This window comes from Hibiscus syriacus, unplaced genomic scaffold (genome assembly GCF_006381635.1).
Source record: "Hibiscus syriacus cultivar Baekdansim isolate YM2019G1 unplaced genomic scaffold, ASM638163v2 tig00110198_pilon, whole genome shotgun sequence".
Taxonomy (NCBI): domain Eukaryota; kingdom Viridiplantae; phylum Streptophyta; class Magnoliopsida; order Malvales; family Malvaceae; genus Hibiscus; species Hibiscus syriacus.
Window position 1 is genome coordinate 1,592,210 of NW_024062623.1, and position 20,004 is coordinate 1,612,213.

Genomic DNA, 20,004 nt, shown 5'->3' on the forward strand with positions numbered 1-20,004 from the left:
GTCACCTTTGTTGATGATTTTTCCGGAGAGTTTGGGTGTATCCAATGAAGACAAAGGATGAGGTGCTAGGATTTTCCTTAAATGGAAAAAGATGATGGAGACTCAAACAGGCAGAAAAATCAACGTCTCGTACAGACAATGGTGGAGAGAGTACAAAAATGATCATTTCTGAAAGTCTGTGAAGAGGAAGGTATTGTTAGGCACTTCACTGTCAGAGGTACACCACAACAGAATGGGGTGGCAGAGCGTATGAATCGGACATTAGTGGAGAAGGTTCGGTGTATGTTGTTAATGGGGTTAGGAAAGAATTTTGGGTGAGGCTTTGGTCTGCTTGTCACCTTGTCAACCGCTTACCATCGACTGCTATTGGTGGTAAAACACCATTAGAGAAATGGTTTGGAGTACCTGCTACATATTATGATTCCTTACATGTTTGGTTCCATGCATACTACCATGTTAAGGAGTCAAAGCTGGATCCAAGAGCAAAGAAGGCGATCTTTATGGGGATCACCTCTGGTGTGAAAGGCTATCGTCTTTGGTGTCCAGAAACAAAGAAAATAATCTTCAGCAGGGATGTTACCTTTGATGAATTACCATGTTGAGAAAGGTGACTTCAGAAAAATTGGAGCAGACAGATGGAACTCCCAAACAGGTGGAGTTGAAGGAAGCAAATTTGTCCCAACCAGTAAAGAAACTGATGTGACTCTCCTATGGTAGAAGAAGAGTCAGATGAGAAGAGGTTCAGACCCAAGAACCTCCACAGCAACATGAATCAATTGCACTCAGAAAGGAAAGAGGACCATTAGACAACCTGCTCGTTATGCTGATATGGTCTCTTTTGCATCACCAATTGCAATTGAGACATTCCTGCCACTTTTAATGAAGCAGTTCAAAGTTCATAACATAAAAGTGGAGGATCGCCATGAATGAAGAATGCAATCCTTCAAAAGAATCAGACGTGGAAACTAGCTAGTCTTCGAAGGGAAAGAAGGCAATTGGGTGCAAGTGGGTATATGCAAAGAAAGATGGATTTCCTGACAAGAATAACATCCGCTACAAAGCAAGATTGGATGCTAAAGGCTACGCTCAAACGGAGGGAGTTGATTATAATGAAGTATTTTCTCCAGTTGTAAAACATTCCTCCATCAGAATTTGTTGGCTTTGGTAGCGCAGTGGATTTGGAACTAGTTCAGATGGATGTAAAAACTGCATTTTTACATGGAGACTTGGATGAGGAAATCTACATGACTCAGCCAGATGGATTCAAAGTTTCTGAAAAAGAAGAGATGGTGTGCAAATTAGAAAAATCGCTGACGGATTGAAGCAATCTCCAAGGCAGTGGTACAGCGATTGACAAGTTTTGATAGGCAGCAGAAGTACACAAGAAGCAAATATGATCATTGTGTGTTTACGCGAGCTAGAAGACGGATCTATATATATCTTCTTCTTTATGTTGATGATATGCTGATAGCTTCCAGGAGTCAGACATAAATGCGAAACTAAAGACTCAATTGAACAGGGAGTTTGAGATGATGATCTTGGTGAAGCGAAGAAGATTCTAGGCATGGAGATATCAAGGGATAAGAAATTGGGAGGCTTTGTTTGTCTCAGAAAGAATATCTGAGGAAGGTACTAAAACGTTTGGCATAAATGAGATGTCAAACAGTTAGTACACCTCTTGCTCCTCATTTCAAGCTCGGTGCATCCATGTCACCTAAGGATGCAGAACGGGAATACATGTCAAAGGTTCCGTATGCAAGTGTTGGTAGCTTGATGTATGCATGGTGTGTACGAGACCCGATATTTCACAGGCAATTGGGGTTATGAGCAGGTATATGCATGATCCTGGAAAGAGCATTGGCAAGCTGTGAAATGGATTCTGCGGTATATTCTGAACACCGTAGATGTTGGTTTGGTCTTTCAGCAGGACAAACAGATGGTCAGTGTGTAGTTGGGTATTGTGATTCAGACTATGCAGGTGATTTGGACAAGCGTCGATCAACTACTGGTTATGTGTTTACATTTGCAAAGGCACCAGTCAGTTGGAAGTCCACCTTACAGTCAACAGTGGCTTTGTCTCTACAGAGGCAGAGTATATGGCAGTTACAGAGGCTGTGATGAGGCAATTGGCTTCAAGGGTTGCTTGGTGAATTGGGAATGGAACAAAAGCACATCAAAGTGCACTGTGACAGTCAGAGTGCTATTCATTTAGCAAAGAACCAGGTTTACCATGCAAGGATGAAGCACATCGATGTTCGATATCACTTGTACGAGAGATTCTAGAAGAAGGTGGAGTCATAATCCAGAAGATTCGGACCACTGAGAATCCTGCTGATATGTTGACAAAAGTGGTAACTGCGGTCAAGTTTAAACATTGTTTAGACTTGTCAATATTGTTACAAATTAAAAGATTGTTTTTTAGAGATGTGTGTGGAATTTGCCAAGGTGGAGATTTGTTGGTTTTTGGCAAAAGTCCCACATTGGTTGTGTTAAGGAGGAGGGGAAATTCTTTTGTTATAAATAAAGCCCTCCTCCTCCTTAGTTAATCATCCCACAAATATAAGCCTTCTTCTATTTTAAAGGCTATTTGTATTCTTTCTCTCTTTGTAATATTTCCTCTATTAGTGAAATATTTTGGTGTTCTCTTTTATGTCTATTTAATAGCTATTGTCGGGTATAGTTGTTGTTAATTATTGTCCTATTAAAATTACTTGTCTTGGTAGTTCTGTTTAAGGAAAGTGGGTTTTAAGAGGGACCATTGTGACCCCTCCTCTTTCCTAGGAATCTACCTTGGGGTGATTTTTAGTACAATCGTTTTCACACTAGTCACCTAGATAATAGTTTTCAAGGTGAATCTGTTATTGGTGGAAATTAACCCGAATTCCACAACAGAATGTATTGGTATAGTTTGAGTGGGATGTGGTCTGTGTTACGTTTTGTTCGGTGTGATGGCTACTCTTGTTAACAACCATTTCCACCTCAAGCTTCACTCTTTTTCCTCCATTTAAGATTAGGAAGGTTTTTTAATGAGGAACTTGAGGTGGTGTACTTTATTATTGTTCCTAATACGAAGTACCCTATTTCAAAAAAAAAATGATATAATGTACCCTTAAGTTTATTATCCGTAATTTAATTACAAAGTTTCTAAAGCGTGATCCGGTCTTCTATAAATTATTAAGTATTAGTGTGTGTATGTAACTCATTTTTTTGTCATCCATGATTATGCTTGTGTGCAAATGTGTATTTGTGCTCGATAATTATCCATGTGCATTAGATTATTGTGACCATGAATAAATTGGGTTAAAGTTAAAATTAGATATGTAAAAAAATTATTCGATCTGGAAAACTAACAGTAAACAATTTGAGTCTGAATTGTTTATGATTTGAGGTAATCACATTCAAAATCGATTTAAATCTGAATTTATGTTTACTTTAACCCGAGTAGGACCTAGTAAAGATCTAAATCTAAATTGAATATGATAATGTGATACTAAACGCAAGATTAACCTGATAAATAAATGATATAACTCGACTTGAAACGGTTTGAAATCTAATTTTACTTGACTTGTTATCAATGTGACCTATAATTGACTCAAATTGTAAATGATATGGCTTGTTATTAAACTGATCTGATATTGACATAGCTTGGTACTTACCTTACTTGTAACAAATGAAGTTGAGAGATTATGAATTTATGATATTATAATGTGACAAAATAAATATTCGTCATTTAAGGCACAAAATTAATTATGATCATTAAAGTAATAAGCTTACTTTTTCTATTTTTGATTTATAATCTATAAAGATATTTAGAAGTTGAATTAAATCAATAAATTGTGATTGACAAATATATTAAAAAATAATTCTGCATCATTTAAGACACATTTTTAATTATGATGATTAGATTAATAAGTTTAATTATAATCATTAGATTAATAAATTTTCTTTCTATATGTGTAAATTATAATCAACAAATAATTTATATATTAATATATTATATACAATATTCGACGTCATTCGTGAAAGGAAGAAAATAATTGACCCAAAAAATACTCGACTTGAAGTTTATCTGTATCTGGTAAAACTCGACTTGAAGTTCACTCGAAACCCGATATTACCCGACCTGAATTTTATTTGCCAACAACGTGAACTGACTTGAACGAGAACCAACCCAAAGTATATCCAAACCTCAATTATTCTAATATTTAACTAATTTAGACATGGACCGTTTTGATCTGAATTGATATTGATCCGACCTGAGCTTAAACTGAGTTTGATTTGAAATCAACCTCACAATAACTCAAATCTGAGTTGACTTTGACCCGACTTGACTCGATTCAAACCATTAAATTAACCTGACATAAATCGTACCCTATTTAACCTGACCTGACCTGAAACCTGATCGGTTACCTGATTTGATATCCTTAATTAAGTGTGCGTATAAATTCATGCTAAGTAAAAGATATACCAAATTCATTTTGAATAAAATGTGCTACCATTTGATGAAGATGAGTTATGGTAGTTGATACTATGATTATAAATCGGCATGGGAAAGATAATAGGAACAGTGAACTTCAGGATCTTCTGATTAAATTGATCCTAAGAATTTTTAACTTCCATAGTTTATCCCTGTTTATAATTTTTGTATGTCAGATTGTCCCAAAAAAAAATTCAAAGTATTCCCACATGAATATCGATTTTGATTCTTTTGAAGAAATTTAATATGCTTGCATTGCACACTTAAACAACCTTAAAGATTAGCTAATTAGTGTTAATAATCTATAAATCGTGACAAATTAATTTCTTATTATTTGAAGGCCTTAGGAGACAATTGAACCTTAGGAGAAAATGACAATTATATGTAACATTTAAATGACCTTAACAATTGTAATTATGGGCATGGAGCGTGTGAAAATGGCAATTAAGTGTAACATTTAAAATAACCTTAACCATTGTAATTATGGGCATGGAGTGTGTGTTAATTAGAGTTTGATTAGGCTGTCATTGATGCTAGCTGACAATTGCTTTGCTAAGGGGTGCAGACAGAAATTGAAGAGAGCAATTAAAAACGGGGGCAGCTGGCATGATAAGTAAGAAACACCTATTCCACTAAGACATAAATGAAATATAAACATGGGAAAAAGAATGGTGGCATTCGTCTGGCAATAAGATAAAGGAAAATTCATGGAATTTCTAGGAAGATATATTCGAAACAGGAAAGGCTTAGTAAACATGATTCCCTTATTGGATAAACCATGCTTCCTCTCTTCTATTACTCAAAAGATTTGTTTTGATTTTTGATGACATAACACTCTGCAAATATACCAAAAGGCATAGCTGATATCTTTAACACATTGAATCTCAGTGCAGGAAAGGCTTAGTAAACATGATTCCCTTATTGGATAAACCATGCTTCCTCTCTTCTATTACTCAAAAGATTTGTTTTGATTTTTGATGACATAACACTCTGCAAATATACCAAAATGGCATAGCTGATATCTTTAACAACATTGAATTCTCAGTGCAGGAATACTATATTTCAAAGAAAATAAATGATGATAAATGGCTAGGGTCAGAAGCCCTGCTGCATGATCTTTTTCTGATTTGTCCTAAGCATTTAACTTCTAACTATTTCATCCAATCCCTCAACCAATCTCCTTCAACCCCAAGAGTTATATAGGAGCATGTTAAAATCTATATAATAAACACTTTTGTTATAGTTCCCAACGTCAAAAACTTTTGCAAAAAAATATTGAAGAGCCATGGCTTGCAATTACCATCTACAGGTATGATATCAATTTTGTTTGATTTTTGTGTTTTAAATTATATCCGAAGGTAAATTATCCACAAACAAAGAAACCAAATTCAATTGTTGCTTGAATAATAACATTAATTTTTTTTTGGGCAGATTACTGCACATTGCGGCACAATATTTAGAGCGTTTCTATTCGTTTTAGACATTATAAGTTTTGTACTCGATCTTCTATCAAGATCGAATAGAGTTCCTTCTACTGCTAGCCTAATCTTAAGTGCTGTAGTTTTTGCTCTCACAATTCAAGATCTTAAAAGAAAGGGATTTAATGGAACCCCGAATGAAGAGCTTGGGCAGATTGTTGTATCTTTTTTTCTTTTATGTTATGGTCTTGCTATGGTTAAACCGTCAAAGTTTGTCCCTCCACCGTCTACCATACCCTTGATTTCTAGTCTTGTTTTAATGATATTGCACATTATCAGACCTTCCCCTACACATCTAAAATGTCAAGGTGAAGTGTATCAATTAAGTGATCTTCCTCGAACAAGGGTACTCGAACGAGCAGAACTTAAATATATTTATGTTTCAGCTTGTGGTTGTCAGCCTGAACTTCATGAAAAATCAGTCATCACTTCAACTTGAACTTCAAGAAAATCAGCCGCCACTTGTTCAAGAAAATCAGCCGCCACTTCAAGTTGAACTTCAAATAAATCAGCCACCACCTCAACTTGAACTTCAAAATAATGGAAGTGATGATCAAACACCACCTCTTAGGATTCAAAGAAGCCCCAGCTTACCAATCGAGTTCTATTACCGGTCGAGTTGGGACATAATTGATTAATACAGGTGTTTCTCGTTCGGTGTAGTCAGCTGTTTTGTTTGGCATTGTTTTGTTTACAGCTGTTTTGTTTGGCACGGCACTGTTTTGTTTATTGTTGTTTGATATCTCAGTTCTCGGTGTTGTGTAGCTTTCTTTCTTTCTTAGGTGTAGGCACTCTTTTCCCTCATTTAGGTTGGGGGTTTTTAATGAGACTTGCACAAGTGTTGTTTTATGGCTTTTTGCCTTGCTGATTAAAAAAAACTTCAATGCAAGTATGTTTAATTTCCTTAAAAGAACCATAGTTGATATTCATGTTTTGTATGCTTTAAAAAGAAAAGTTTAAGGAAACCATAGTTGATATTCATGTTTTGTATGCTTTAAAAAAAAAGTTCAAGACAATCTGACATATACAAAAATGTATGATTTGATTTTCATGAATCGTTAATAGACTCCTCAAATTTTATCTTTTATCTTTCGGTCTTCAGCTCTCAATCTAACCAAGTGACCATGAAATAATAAAAGTAATTATTAATCAAATTATAATTTAAACTAATAAAGTAAACCTTGAAGAAATATAGTTTCAGATTTCCTTACCTTGCTAGTAGGACAATCACATGACTCTAACAATTAGAAACATTTCTGGGCAGCTAATTGCTACCACCTTGAACCGACTAAGGATATCTATATGCCTGACGAATAGAGAAATTTGTTAGTACAAGTATAGCAGAAATCTACTGAAATGTAACACTAATTTTCCAACTTATAAGCATTTTAACATTTCAAGGCAGCCTGTAATTATTGAAAAGGTGATTTTGAATGATACAAATTTTATTTACTGACATAACACGATTAACAATTTCCATAATTTAACATAGGAATTCTAGGAATGATTTCATCAAGTAAAAAAGTGCTTACAAAGATTCCAGTGATGCATCCATATACAAGTCTAAGATGCATTTCAGTATCAGTTTGTTCCACAACTGATACATGCATTTCCTCAGTAATGTTGTCAAACTCCATAAGGAAATATTGGCAGGAAGTTGGCTAGCAAACAGACACACATGCAAAATCATAACTCACCATAATTCCAGCTTATAAGCTCCTTAATTTGAACAATTCCCAAATCGATCTCTTCCCATCATAAAGATTATAAGAACACCTTCCATTCTTTTGTTTTCTTTTTTTTTTGAAAAACAGAACAGAATACTTGAAGCAAAACATATACCAGAATCCACTGCAGTAAAGATCTGGAAACAAAACTTAAACCATGTCTAGTAAAGGCGGTGATGGCAGGTTTCAAACAGAGGCTTTTTGGGGGTTCCTAGATGCGGGATAATGGCCTTAAGGTTTACTCGTCATCCTCATCATCATCGCCATCTCCCCCAGCAGCCTTCTTGGCAGCCGCTCTCTGGTTCTTTTCCTTACCTCTGTCCTTTTAGTAAATTGTCCTCCGAAATTTGGTATAAATTAACCTATTATTCTAAAAAAATAATAGCCTAAAAATTATGATATTGAGACACATCACATGGTGACTAATTAACCATAACAAAATGGCTAAATTGTCATGCATTATAGAATCTTTCATAACAATTCTAAATAGTCCTCAACTTTTTTGTAGTTCACAATTTAGTTGTAGTTCACAATTTAGTCCTTTATTAAAAATTAATCTTAATTCCTTTTCATTCCAAGCTAATCGAATTTAATCTCAAATTTAATTTAGTAATAATAATAATATATTAAAATTAACACCAGAAAAATATTTTCCTTTACCGTAATATGAAGATAGGGATGCAATCTCTATCTTGTTTATATTTTTTATATATATTTTTTATATTGAGTTTTGTGTAAAAAAGATAAAACGATCCGAGTCATATTCATAACTTGAGAGATACATCATTAGATTATTACAGAAGTGATCGTGCAGGATTGGCTGCTTCTTATTCATTATATGCCATTCCCAACTCAAATAGCTTCTCATGCCTCGTACACACTCGATCAAGGTTGCACAATAATAGAAAATTTTAACCAAAATGGTTCCTGCCCTATCCTTTTTGAATTTCAATAAATCAGAGCCCTCGTCCTGTAGAAGATTATTCATCTTCTTCACCAACATTGACAGCAAAGTGCCCAAAGTGTCTATCCTGGATAGATCAAGGGGGAAAAAACATTAACCAGGCGATTTTTGTGCGGAACACTATATCTACGTCCCATGAAAGACACTGAAAGTGCCTACCTTAGATTGCATCCTCTGCTTGTTCAAGATCTGGGTTCTTGTTTTGCTGATGACCGAGTTTGGTGATTTCAACACTCTCTGTAACACAATCCCAATAAATCTATATATTATCTTCAGGTAAGACATCAACCTAGAATATAAATAATTATAATCAACAGACCATTGTAAAACTATTATAGCAGTTCACGCCTCAGTAATGGCCTAATGAATTATAGACCTAAATCTTACACCTATAATCAAAATATCATCGAAAGGATTCAACGACAAAACACTTAACATGGTTACATAAATATTCCGGTCGAGCTAACCAACCTTTTGACAGTTGGATATATGTTCACTGCCTAGAAGATTCCTCCTTTTTGGAGTAAAACCAAAAACATCTTGAAGGAACACGTTTTCCTGCACATGGTGAAACAAAATATGTCTAGCTTAATCAACCGGAAAATAAAATACAAGCAAACTGCAGCAAGAAGGGTCAACTTCACTAAAAGAAGACTGACCTGCATGTGTTTAGTGAAACCTCCACAAAGAAAGTGCCTCAAAAAGTTTAACTGTAGCATTGAAGTTTTATACAATATAAGAAAGAATTCATGGCATTTAACTAACGTGAGAAACCAAAGAACTGGAAGGAAAAAGAGAAACTTGAATCAACGGCGACCATGTCGATGTCCGCAATGAATCCCCGCCTATCTTCATTGATGTCTCGGGACAATAACCGTCCTAACATCACCAAGATGATAAAAGTTAACATGAGATGTCCAAGAATTGCAAGTCATGAACATGAAAGACAACAATATTAGTACCTCAAGGAACTCCAAAACATCCTTAAACAAATTCCTCTGGTTGCTAAGATCTTTCTTGGCAGAACCTTTACCACCAGCTTCCACAGAGAGGTCTCGGATTTGATTCAGAATTTTCCCCCTCAGTCCTTGTATGTGTAAGAATCCTTCTTTAGATTTATTTCCTTCAGATATTGAGCCATTATTTGATCCTTTAGCTTCAGCAGCAAACTTCTCTAAGCTTCCCATCTCAAATATTACTGCCAGTGCTTCTCCAGCAGCAATACGCACAGACCGGTCATCCTTATCTAGCAAAGTGGACAAATATGCTATGGATCTGCATATTTTTCCACGATTGATCAGTCTCAGCCCATTATATTGGGGAAGCATCAAAGTCTCACAAGGTTTTTTAACCTACTATTCTGATATTTAAACCTAACCAACAGTAGGTTTATAACCATGATAAATACGAAAAGAATTTGAGACCACCCAAATAAAAAAAGAACAATGTATGACCCATAGAGTTCACTCACTCTTGCCAAAGTTTGGGACTGAGTCTCCATCCATCCATAGTTGTCAAAAGAAACGACCAGGCAGATACAGCTGCTGTTATTACAACAGCAGAGGGTTTGACAGTGACAACCTACAAGTCAAGCAGAAACAATTAATTCTGAAATAAAGCAAACAATGAAGCATAACCACATAATCGTGCTGTAAAATTGACAAGATAGAAGCAATAACTGATTCAGTGAATCTCAAGACACTATTGGATTTTTCAATTACTGAAAATCAGGATACTTACATTAGAGCCTAGTTTAGGATGAACAGATTGCCACATAATTTGCATTGATTTTTCTGTTTCCTCTGGATCGATCCCCCCAACAAAAGTGATGATAGCCAAGCACTCCAATAACTATAACAGGAAACCAGGTAATATGAAACAGGTTAAGCATTGTAGTACCGACAAAATACTAGAGGTAGAACAAATTTCAATTGAACTTCTTGCATACCGAAGTTATCTTAGAGGATTCAGAACCAGATTTAGAAGCCTGTGAAATAGGCGTTATCGACTCCTCCAATATTTCCCGTGCATTATCTCCAGGACCAACAGTTAAAGCCAGCAAACCTACAAAAAGAGATTTATAAGCTTGGATACTTGAGCCTTGTGGTCTCCTCCATGCATGTATGCATTAGAATTTGCAAAAGCTTTCAAAACTAACCAATAACATGGGAAGCTAAAGATATCTCTTTGCTGGACCCCTTTTTGATAGAATTCAGGCACTGGTGCAATAATGTAGCAAATCTGAACAACAGAGAAAGATAATGTGACCATTAGAAGCACGTAGACTCAAGTACTCAAACCACATATTTTAAATCATAAGAAACATTTTCACCCACAACTAACAATTTGCTTCGCAATAGAAAATAACTATCTAGTATCTAATGCAATGTATGTAATCTGAAGTCTGATTAACAAATGAATCCCAACTAAATGAGTGATATTCCAAAGTGATATTCCCATTGTTTTATAACCAGTTAATGAATTCTAGCCAGCTAAACAAAACTACATGAATTCTCATAGAACCATGATCCTAATACATTGGGCAATTCTTGCAATAAAATAAATCAAAACCAAGATTAAAAAGCACTTGGAAAAAGAACAACCCACTTCTTCTCCGCGAACTGATGCTGCAAGTCGCTGTTGAAAGCCTCAATAATCGAGGCCAAGGCCTTCTCTCGCGTAGAACCCCTTCATCAACAAAGATGAAAAACACCAATTGAGCCAAATCCAACTAAAAAACATAATAATTCTCAAAATTTTGAGAAATATCTAAAGTTTGGCCAATTAACTAATTTCATCTAACCAAACAATTCATCCCTAACCAAAGTAAACAATGAAATTGTTGGAATGCATCAAATTTTCATCCAAAATATAAGTAAACTATTATAGCAAATAACAATATCTGACCTCTTTTCGTACAAAGCATCCACAGCTTCATCAAGTAAACTATCCTTTTTAAATTCAAGTTCTTCAGTTCCAGAAACCGAGAATTGATCCGATTGCATGGTCGACGATGAACTTATACTACTACTATCATCGTCACTATCTAACATCATCGTATTCTTACGCTGAGCTTTACCTGCAAAATCCATATATTCCTTTTTATTAAGCTTAAACACCCTCAACAAAATATAACTAGAGAACTGTTCAAACGCAGATTGACCAAGCAATTGATAAACTAATATTAATATCAATCTGGAAAGATAAAAACCTATAAACTATACAAGAAAAAGAAGGTAAAAACAAAAGGTTAATCAAATTAATTAGCAAAAATCACGCAAAGATAGAATTTTGGAACAAAAATTCTTACGTTTACCCATATTGGTGATTACTTCTCCGCCGTCGGTTATAATATTCAGAAACTACAAGGTCTACTAAAAATCTGAGAATGGGATAGCTTTGAAATTAAACAACGACCGACAAAACGAAAAATCGAACAAGAATCCAAACAGAACAACAACAGTGAATTGAAGGACGATACAGCCATTAAATTGGTATACGGAGTGGAAAATATTTTGGATTATAAAACCAAGGGAAACAATTCGGCGTAAGAAAATTGAAGAACCCTAATAAGAAAGAATTTGAGAAAGGTTTAAAATTGGATTTGGGAATCTGGAGATCCCGAGACCAATGACGTTGCAGTTTGGTGGCCGTTGCTTGGGGATGTCGGCGTCACGCGCCGAGTGAGACACGAGGCGAGTGTAGAGATGAACCACGTGGAAATGGATCAGGCACGTGATTAACCAATTTTGAATTTACTTTTAGGAGATGAGTTCATTTCTGTTTGACTTTCGTATTCTGTGTTTGGTTCACGGAAAGTAAGATTATCAGTGAGAATAAAAGATTACCAGAGAATAAGATTACTGAGAATGTTATATTTTGTGTTTGGTTGGTTTAGCAGGAATGTAAGATTACCGTGTTTGGTTAAATAAATAAAAGATTATTGAAATGTATATTTGACTAAATTGTCTTTATTATATATTTATTTTTTAACAAGTTGGAAAATATTTATATATTTTCATTAAAAAAATTAAATTCATAAAATTTATATAATTTTTTTACAAAATTAAAATATAAAAAGGTTAATGAAAGGGTAAAATTTTATTTTAACCCTGAACTTTATATAAAATTTTAATTATAGATTTTTTTTGTAAATCTAAAATAGTTTAAGGATAAATTTGTAATTTAACCTTCGTAAAATTTTTATTATTCAATGACAGAATAAGGATATTTTTGAAAGAAAAAAAAATTAAGGACATTTTAGTCCAAAACGCCGGTAATCCAACAATACCTAAGGAAATGGAGGTAATGACATTCCCGGTAATATACCCCAAGAAATACACTATTGGTAATGTAAGATTATCAGGAATGACATTCCCGGCCAACCAAACGGGGGAATGTAGATTTTATTCCCATGAGAATCTCACATTTCCCCAACCAAACACATCCTTAGGTCAAATATATAAAATTTTATATAAAAAAAAAAAACTATAATGACAATTTGGTTAAATATACATTTCAATAATCTTTTATTCCTTTAACCAAACACGATAATCTTACATTCCTGCTAAACCAACCAAACACAAAATGCAACATTCTTCGTAATCCTATTCCCTGATAATCTTTTATTCTCACTGGTAATCTTACATTCCGTGAATCAAACGCACCCTTAGGGTTTTCTGGACTCTACCAGAAGTTTGTGGATTTTTAATTAAATTATTATTATTTTAATAATTAAAAACATTTGTGAAAATATTTATAAAAAACTTAAAATATACATAAACTTACAAATCAAATATAATTCAATTAAATAAAATAAAAGAATTAAATAATATTTTAATATATAAAATTGTATTTCATTACCAGGGCCGGTCCAATGAGTTTTAATGTCCTGGGCGAGATAATAATTTTATCCCCTATACTTGTACCGTATAATAGACAAAACATAAATAATTTTTTAAAACAAAAATGTAATAGAAATTATAGTCAAACAATATCAATACTAATATAAACCAAAACCTACAAGACTACAAATATCACCTAAAACGATACCTTCGTGCATTTTTTAAGCAAAAACCTTTATTATTTACGAACAGTCCTATGTGCTCTTTCAATAAGCGTGATTTTTTTTAAAGATTGGAATAATTCATTATCCCGTATAATACCCATAATTAGGAATAATTCATTATCCCGTATAATACCCATAATTAGGAATAATTCATTATCCCGTATAATACCCATAATTAGAACTGTTTCTTCACTAAGAAGCACTAGAAATAGAGATCAAAAGAAAAAGGGAAGATTATTAACCATAAAACTCTATGATTTTAATTGAAAAGTAGCTCCATTGAGATCATATGTGGAACTTAAAAACTTCAAATGCTTTGAACTTTTTGGCATTGTAACTACAACTATTTAATAATATTATGGAAGGCATTTTCGAATCACATCCATTTTCACAAATCTCCTCATAGAAGACATTCAAAATTAAGCATACAGAAATTTGTACCCTTGAAAAATGGAAATCACATTTTTCCCTTTCTGACTTGATTGTACAATTGAATCAGTTATTTCAGATGGATCTCCCGCAGAGGCAGTGCTGCTCTCACTTGAAATTGGATGATTACTAACCACATAACCATTTTCAGTCGGTACAAAAGAAAATGTTTTTATTTCTTGTGCATGTAGAACGGAATCACTCGAATATCTAGCAGAAGACTGCAACATTGCTAAAAGAGTTTCAAAAACATCCATAGTTCAAGGGTAAAATCAATGAGAAGAAGAAATAAAAGCCAAAAAAAAATGAAGAAACCATTAGTTTGATTTATGAGCAAGTTCACATGAAAATATCAAAGGTAATGATTAAATCTCAGAAAAGAAAAAGGAAAAAAAGAACAAAAGACCAGTGAACAACATAAATACTGCAGACGGAAAAGAGAAAGCAAAAATACAAGATGAAGAGAAACAACTTACAGGCAATATTAGAAAAAAGACCAGTAAAGTATTTAGTTGTTTGAGCAAGAGAAGAAACAACTTTATTTAGAGCTGGTAGTGAGGTAAATAACTGAGGAATAAGCCCGTTAAATCCACAATCATCCTTTTGTGCCTGACAGCAGGGATGATGCCCCTCAAACATGCTGTCCTGGGCTAAAGTCCATCTGACACATGTATTGGGTCGGTCATGTTCATTACCATTTTGTATCAGACGAAATTTTTAGTTTAATTTAGTTCTTAAAATTTTAATTATAATGCATGTTATCTAAGTTCATTTTCTATGTTAAAAAACTCATATGGCACTATAACAATATGCCACGTGCATATATTTTATATTAAATTTTAAAAAAAATTATAAAAATTATAAAAAACTTTTAAAATTTCAAAAAAAATCTCAATTTTTTAAAAATAAAAATATTATAAATATTTTATTAATATTTCATAATTTTTAAATATTTTTATATTTAACATACATTATATATCACATAGTATATTTTTAAAATGTCACATGATTATAATGAAAAATAAGTTGAAATGTTAAAATGATTTTTCTAGCATGTCACATGTTTCAAATTTAAAGAAAATTACAATAGAAAAAATTAGGAGTCAAACTAAAAAATTTAAATACTAAAATAATAATGGAATATAATTTAAAAAATAAAAAGACCATTTAGTTCAAAATGAAATGACAAAATTAATTTATGATATACATAATCCAAAAAATAAATGAGTCTAATCATCTATTAAGCATCTTCTCCTTTATCTACTAGAAGAATTTTAATTAAATGATTGTTTATTTGTTTTTAATAATAAAATATAATTATAATTATATTTTTAGTTAATTAATTATAAAAACAAGAGAAAATACATGACAACTGGAAACTTGGAGCTCAAGCAACTATTAAAAAGAAAGTTCATTTCTTCAAAATCAAGCTTTTGATGAATCTTTTCAGCCCCAAACACCAAAAAGAAAAGAAATTGGAACAAAAATCAAATCAAGCCTCGATTGATCAGACGATCGAGTATAAGAATATGGAGGATTTGATTCTGTACTCCTCTCATCGTAATCCTAAAATCATTTTTTTTTGTTGACAGATAACAATGCGATTTCGATGCTCGGAAAAACGTATCACAACAATAAGACAGGAATGTCATTGAAGAAAGGAAGGAATGATAACTAGTTCAACGACTCATTGTGACCATTGCTTCAAGGTTTTTGCTCTCGCCGCCTTCGAGGCTCATGCTGGTAGTAGCAACTAGCAGCCATAGGCCAACGACTAATATAATCGTGGACGATGGCAGTGGCAGGTCCATTTCTGATTGTCAAAGGCAAGTTCGCGATTCATGACGAGTTCCAAGGTAGAGAGTTCAGTGAAAGTGGCAATAGATGATTCAAATACGCATAATAGTGACGATGTTTGCTCTGTTTGTTGCTATTGGAGAGAGTTAATTTGTTGTGATCATTGACCCTTCTGCTTTCCATGCCAATTGCGTAGGCCTCAAGTAAGTTTGAAATGGCGACCGGTTTTGCCCTTCCTGCTGTTATGGCATTTCTTATGTTGGATCTTTAAGCGATGAAGATAGTTTTCGACTTTTCGTGATTGTCAACAATGTAAGAAATTTCATGTTGAACCTCTAAGAAAAACGACATTTCCTTTTACTTTATAGATACAATCGTTTAAATTTGGTACGATCTAAACGTAGATTACCAACTTTGAGTTCAACTCTTGGTGAATTTTTTTCTCAAGTAATTTTTTTTTATTTACTGTATAATTTTAAAAATATCTTTATTTAAGTTTATGGTTTATGGTTGGACAAGGTAGAAAAACATATATGTTTTTCTTGTGTTTAATTTCTTTTTTCTTTACTTAAATTTATAGCATATTTTTAAGTGAAATTTGTTATTTTTTAGTTAATTGTTAGAGTAATTTGGCTGTGATTTTGTTTGTGGTATAGTTGTTATTTTAGTTGTACTTTTTAGTTAAATTTAGCTATTAAATTTATAATTATTAGAGGTTAGATTAATTTAGTTGTGAATTTTATTATATTTTCTGTTGCATTTTATATGATTTGTAAGATTAAATTAGCGTGATTAGTTGACTTAGGTTTATAAGATTTTTTAGTAAAGGTTTATAAGATTAATTTGTAACATGATATAAGTTATTGTTGTCTAGGGATGGCAAAAATATCCGAATCCGACGGGAAAAATCGAAAACTGAATTAAACGGGTCGGGTTCGGGATGATAAACGGGGACGGAGAGGGGGATGGGGAAAAACCGTTTATGTTAAACGGGGACGGGGACGGGGACGGGGACGGGTTTGGTAATCCCCGCCCCGATTACCCGATTACCCGCCCCGATACCCGACATGATACCAGGCCCGATAAATATTAAAAATAATTATTTTTTATATATATAATATTAATAAATTTAATTTAAATTAAAAAATATATATAATATTTATATATTTAATTTAAATATATATATATACCCGGCCCGATACCCGTTTAAATAATTGTTTATGTTAAACGGGGATACCCGTTTCCCCGCGGTTTTCCCCGATTACCCGATGGGAATCCCCGTTTAAATCCCCGTGGTTTTTTAAGCGGGGACGGATACGAGATTTTTAAACGGGAATGGGGACGGGGGACCAATACCCGGCCCGTTGCCATTCCTATTGTTGTCTATGTAATCACATTTAAGTCGATGGACATATTTTTATAATAATAAAAAGTAAGTACAATAATTGTTTTTAATAGGTATGAATTTGGTCAATTTTTATAGTAAACTATTAATTAAAATTCTCTAATTACACACATAAGTTAATTAAAGTATACATATTATATATGTATATGCGAGGTTTGCAGTTGGTGGTGCAAACATAAGTTTATTCGTTGAAATTAGAGTTTCATTGATATTTTGATTGAAAAAAGTGTTTACAAGAGTAATCAAAGGCGTTGTAAAAGACTAGAAAGATTTATAGTCCGTTGGACTGTTGGTATTTTGGTGTAGTTCTTCAGAACAAACAAATTTGGAGAATTGTAGATTTAGGGGTTCATCGTGAATGATTCTTTTCTAATAGGAAGTGTTTCACGTTCATCGCTCCAATTATTAATGATAACAAATGAATTATAAGTGATTCACCTATTATGATTTGGATGAAAAATTGTAGTTGATGATCAGATGATCATTAGACAATGTGAAAAACCTTCTCTTTTGTGATGAAGAAAGGAGCATATGAGATATTGAATTCAATCCACTCTTTTAATTTAGATCGAGAGATTTTATAATAACACTTAGTGTTGGTATAAGACATAAATTTATTATAACTATTTAAGGTTAACAAGATAAATATGCTTAATTGATTTCGACAAACCGCGTAAGATTTACAAGAAATCAGATTAAAAGATTATAATTTTCTTATGTGTACTTGACTCCAAATATCCAGTGTCTAGGAGTGTTCTTTTGAAGCCTCTATTACGGAGGTTTTGATGTTTAGACTAGTGATGACTGGAAAGGGTATAACATTATCATAGATATATGAATATTTAAATTTAATATTCATATCTGAATCTAAATTATTTTTTGAAGTGGTGGGAGAGAGTTGAGGTGTGTAAAAATATTTGATATAAACAATCTAATCTATTTATCCGATGACCTGATTCGAATATTTAAATATTTGCTCTGATTTATTAGATAATTTAGATTAAATATTCGATAAAAAAATTGAATAATTAGATCATATACGGATCAGATAAAACTTAATTTTATATTATCTGAATATTCAAAAAATAAATGGGCTTTTAGACCTAGGCCCAGCATCCCTATCTTTCATGGGAAGCTTTCCCAAATGCCAGTGTGCAATCTCCATTCTCCACTCTCAGTTCACAATAATTTACCTTAGCTTCAACCCTCAGCTCTCACTCCGATCTAGTATTAGCATTTTTTTCCTTTTTCATTATTTATATATCTGAAATTTTGGATCGAATCGAATTCAATATCTAAATTTGCACACACGTGGGCAGAGATATGAATCCTCTTCTTATAAACTGTCAAATTTGTGGGAAACAGATACACATGCGAGTATATAAAACGACAATAGAAGATGTAAGACACCAGCAGCCATGATTTCCTTTCTCTGATTCTCGACATTATCATTACAGAGTCCGAGGAAAGAAAAAGGATACCATTATATCACGTGATGTACCTTTTTTCTTTTCTCTTCTGTACAACAATACTCTTCCTTTGGCACCTTTCTGCATGAACTCGCAATTATTATTACGGTTCATCTCAATATCCCATGTTCAAATTATGACAATAATCCGTAAACACCACCAAATCAATGCTTTTGTATATTCGCATCCAAATTTAGTATAATGCTTAAGCTATAAAATGAATGTTTTATTGCATCCAAATTGGGTATCCGAGACATGTTTAGTACAACGGTTCATCGAAATGAAATGAGAATTGGTCATACTTTTAATCACGTCTCAGTGAAAATGGAACTAAGCACCTAACTTGTTATTATTTTTCGGTGGAAATTAAGTTTTGCCAACATATATGACTTGTAATTCAAAATATAAACGACTATTAATGGGACAATGTATGAATACGCACCACACCCAATCATTGGCATTTAGACCGTTCGCTTTTTCATAACAGTTAGCTTTCACATGCATGAAAAGATTCTTGGTTTTGCTTAGAATTCAAGTTCTATCGTCACTAATGCCGCTGAATCCTGATGGGCTGCCTGGAGGTCATACTTGTCATAATTGTATATTATTGTAGTCTCAAATTCAATGATTATTCAGAAAAAAAAATTAGAGGAAGTATACATACTTTAATAACATAAAATTTTTGTATGAAACGAGTAGTAGCAGAACTTGGTAATAGAGTTTGAGGCAACTTAAAATTTTAAAAAATTTAGAGGTTTAAATTAAATTTTTTTAAAATTTTGAAGAGTCCAGTTTACATTTTAAAAAAATTAAGGTCTAACTAAAGTTTTTAAATGTTTGAAAGGATTAATGAGAATTTTTAAAAATTATGAGAGTGCTTTAATTAATTAAGATATTTTAAAAAAATAAAGATCAATATGAATTTTTAGAAATTTTGTGGGGCCCAAATAAAATATTAATTTTATTTAAAAATAAACATATTCTTTCAAAACATATTTTTTTTAACTTCAGTGATTAAATATATAATTTATTTAAAATTAATTTTTTTTGATAAATTTTAAATCTAATCTTAATACTACCTAGATGGGAGGGAAATGGAGAACTTTAGAGAAAAGATGGAGAAAGCTCCTAGTGGGTCTAAAACCCTTACCCTAAAAAATATGAGGAAACAAAAATAACAACTTTAACAA

At 33.0% G+C, this 20,004-nt stretch overlaps 1 protein-coding gene across 1 annotated transcript; it reads right to left on the reverse strand.

Moving 5' to 3' along the window:
• Positions 1-8,425: 8,425 nt before the first annotated feature.
• LOC120218611 (interferon-related developmental regulator 1-like) lies at positions 8,426-12,114 on the reverse strand. Its single transcript, XM_039215547.1, has 13 exons — positions 11,957-12,114; positions 11,554-11,725; positions 11,254-11,334; positions 10,805-10,887; positions 10,595-10,710; positions 10,387-10,497; positions 10,118-10,227; positions 9,609-9,921; positions 9,448-9,525; positions 9,306-9,356; positions 9,118-9,204; positions 8,806-8,883; positions 8,426-8,713 (listed from the first exon to the last, which is right to left on the reverse strand). Exons 1-13 carry the CDS (start codon positions 11,964-11,966, stop codon positions 8,663-8,665), a joined length of 1,341 nt encoding a protein of 446 aa, XP_039071478.1. The 5' UTR covers positions 11,967-12,114; the 3' UTR covers positions 8,426-8,662.
• Between the last annotated feature and the right edge of the window lie 7,890 nt (positions 12,115-20,004).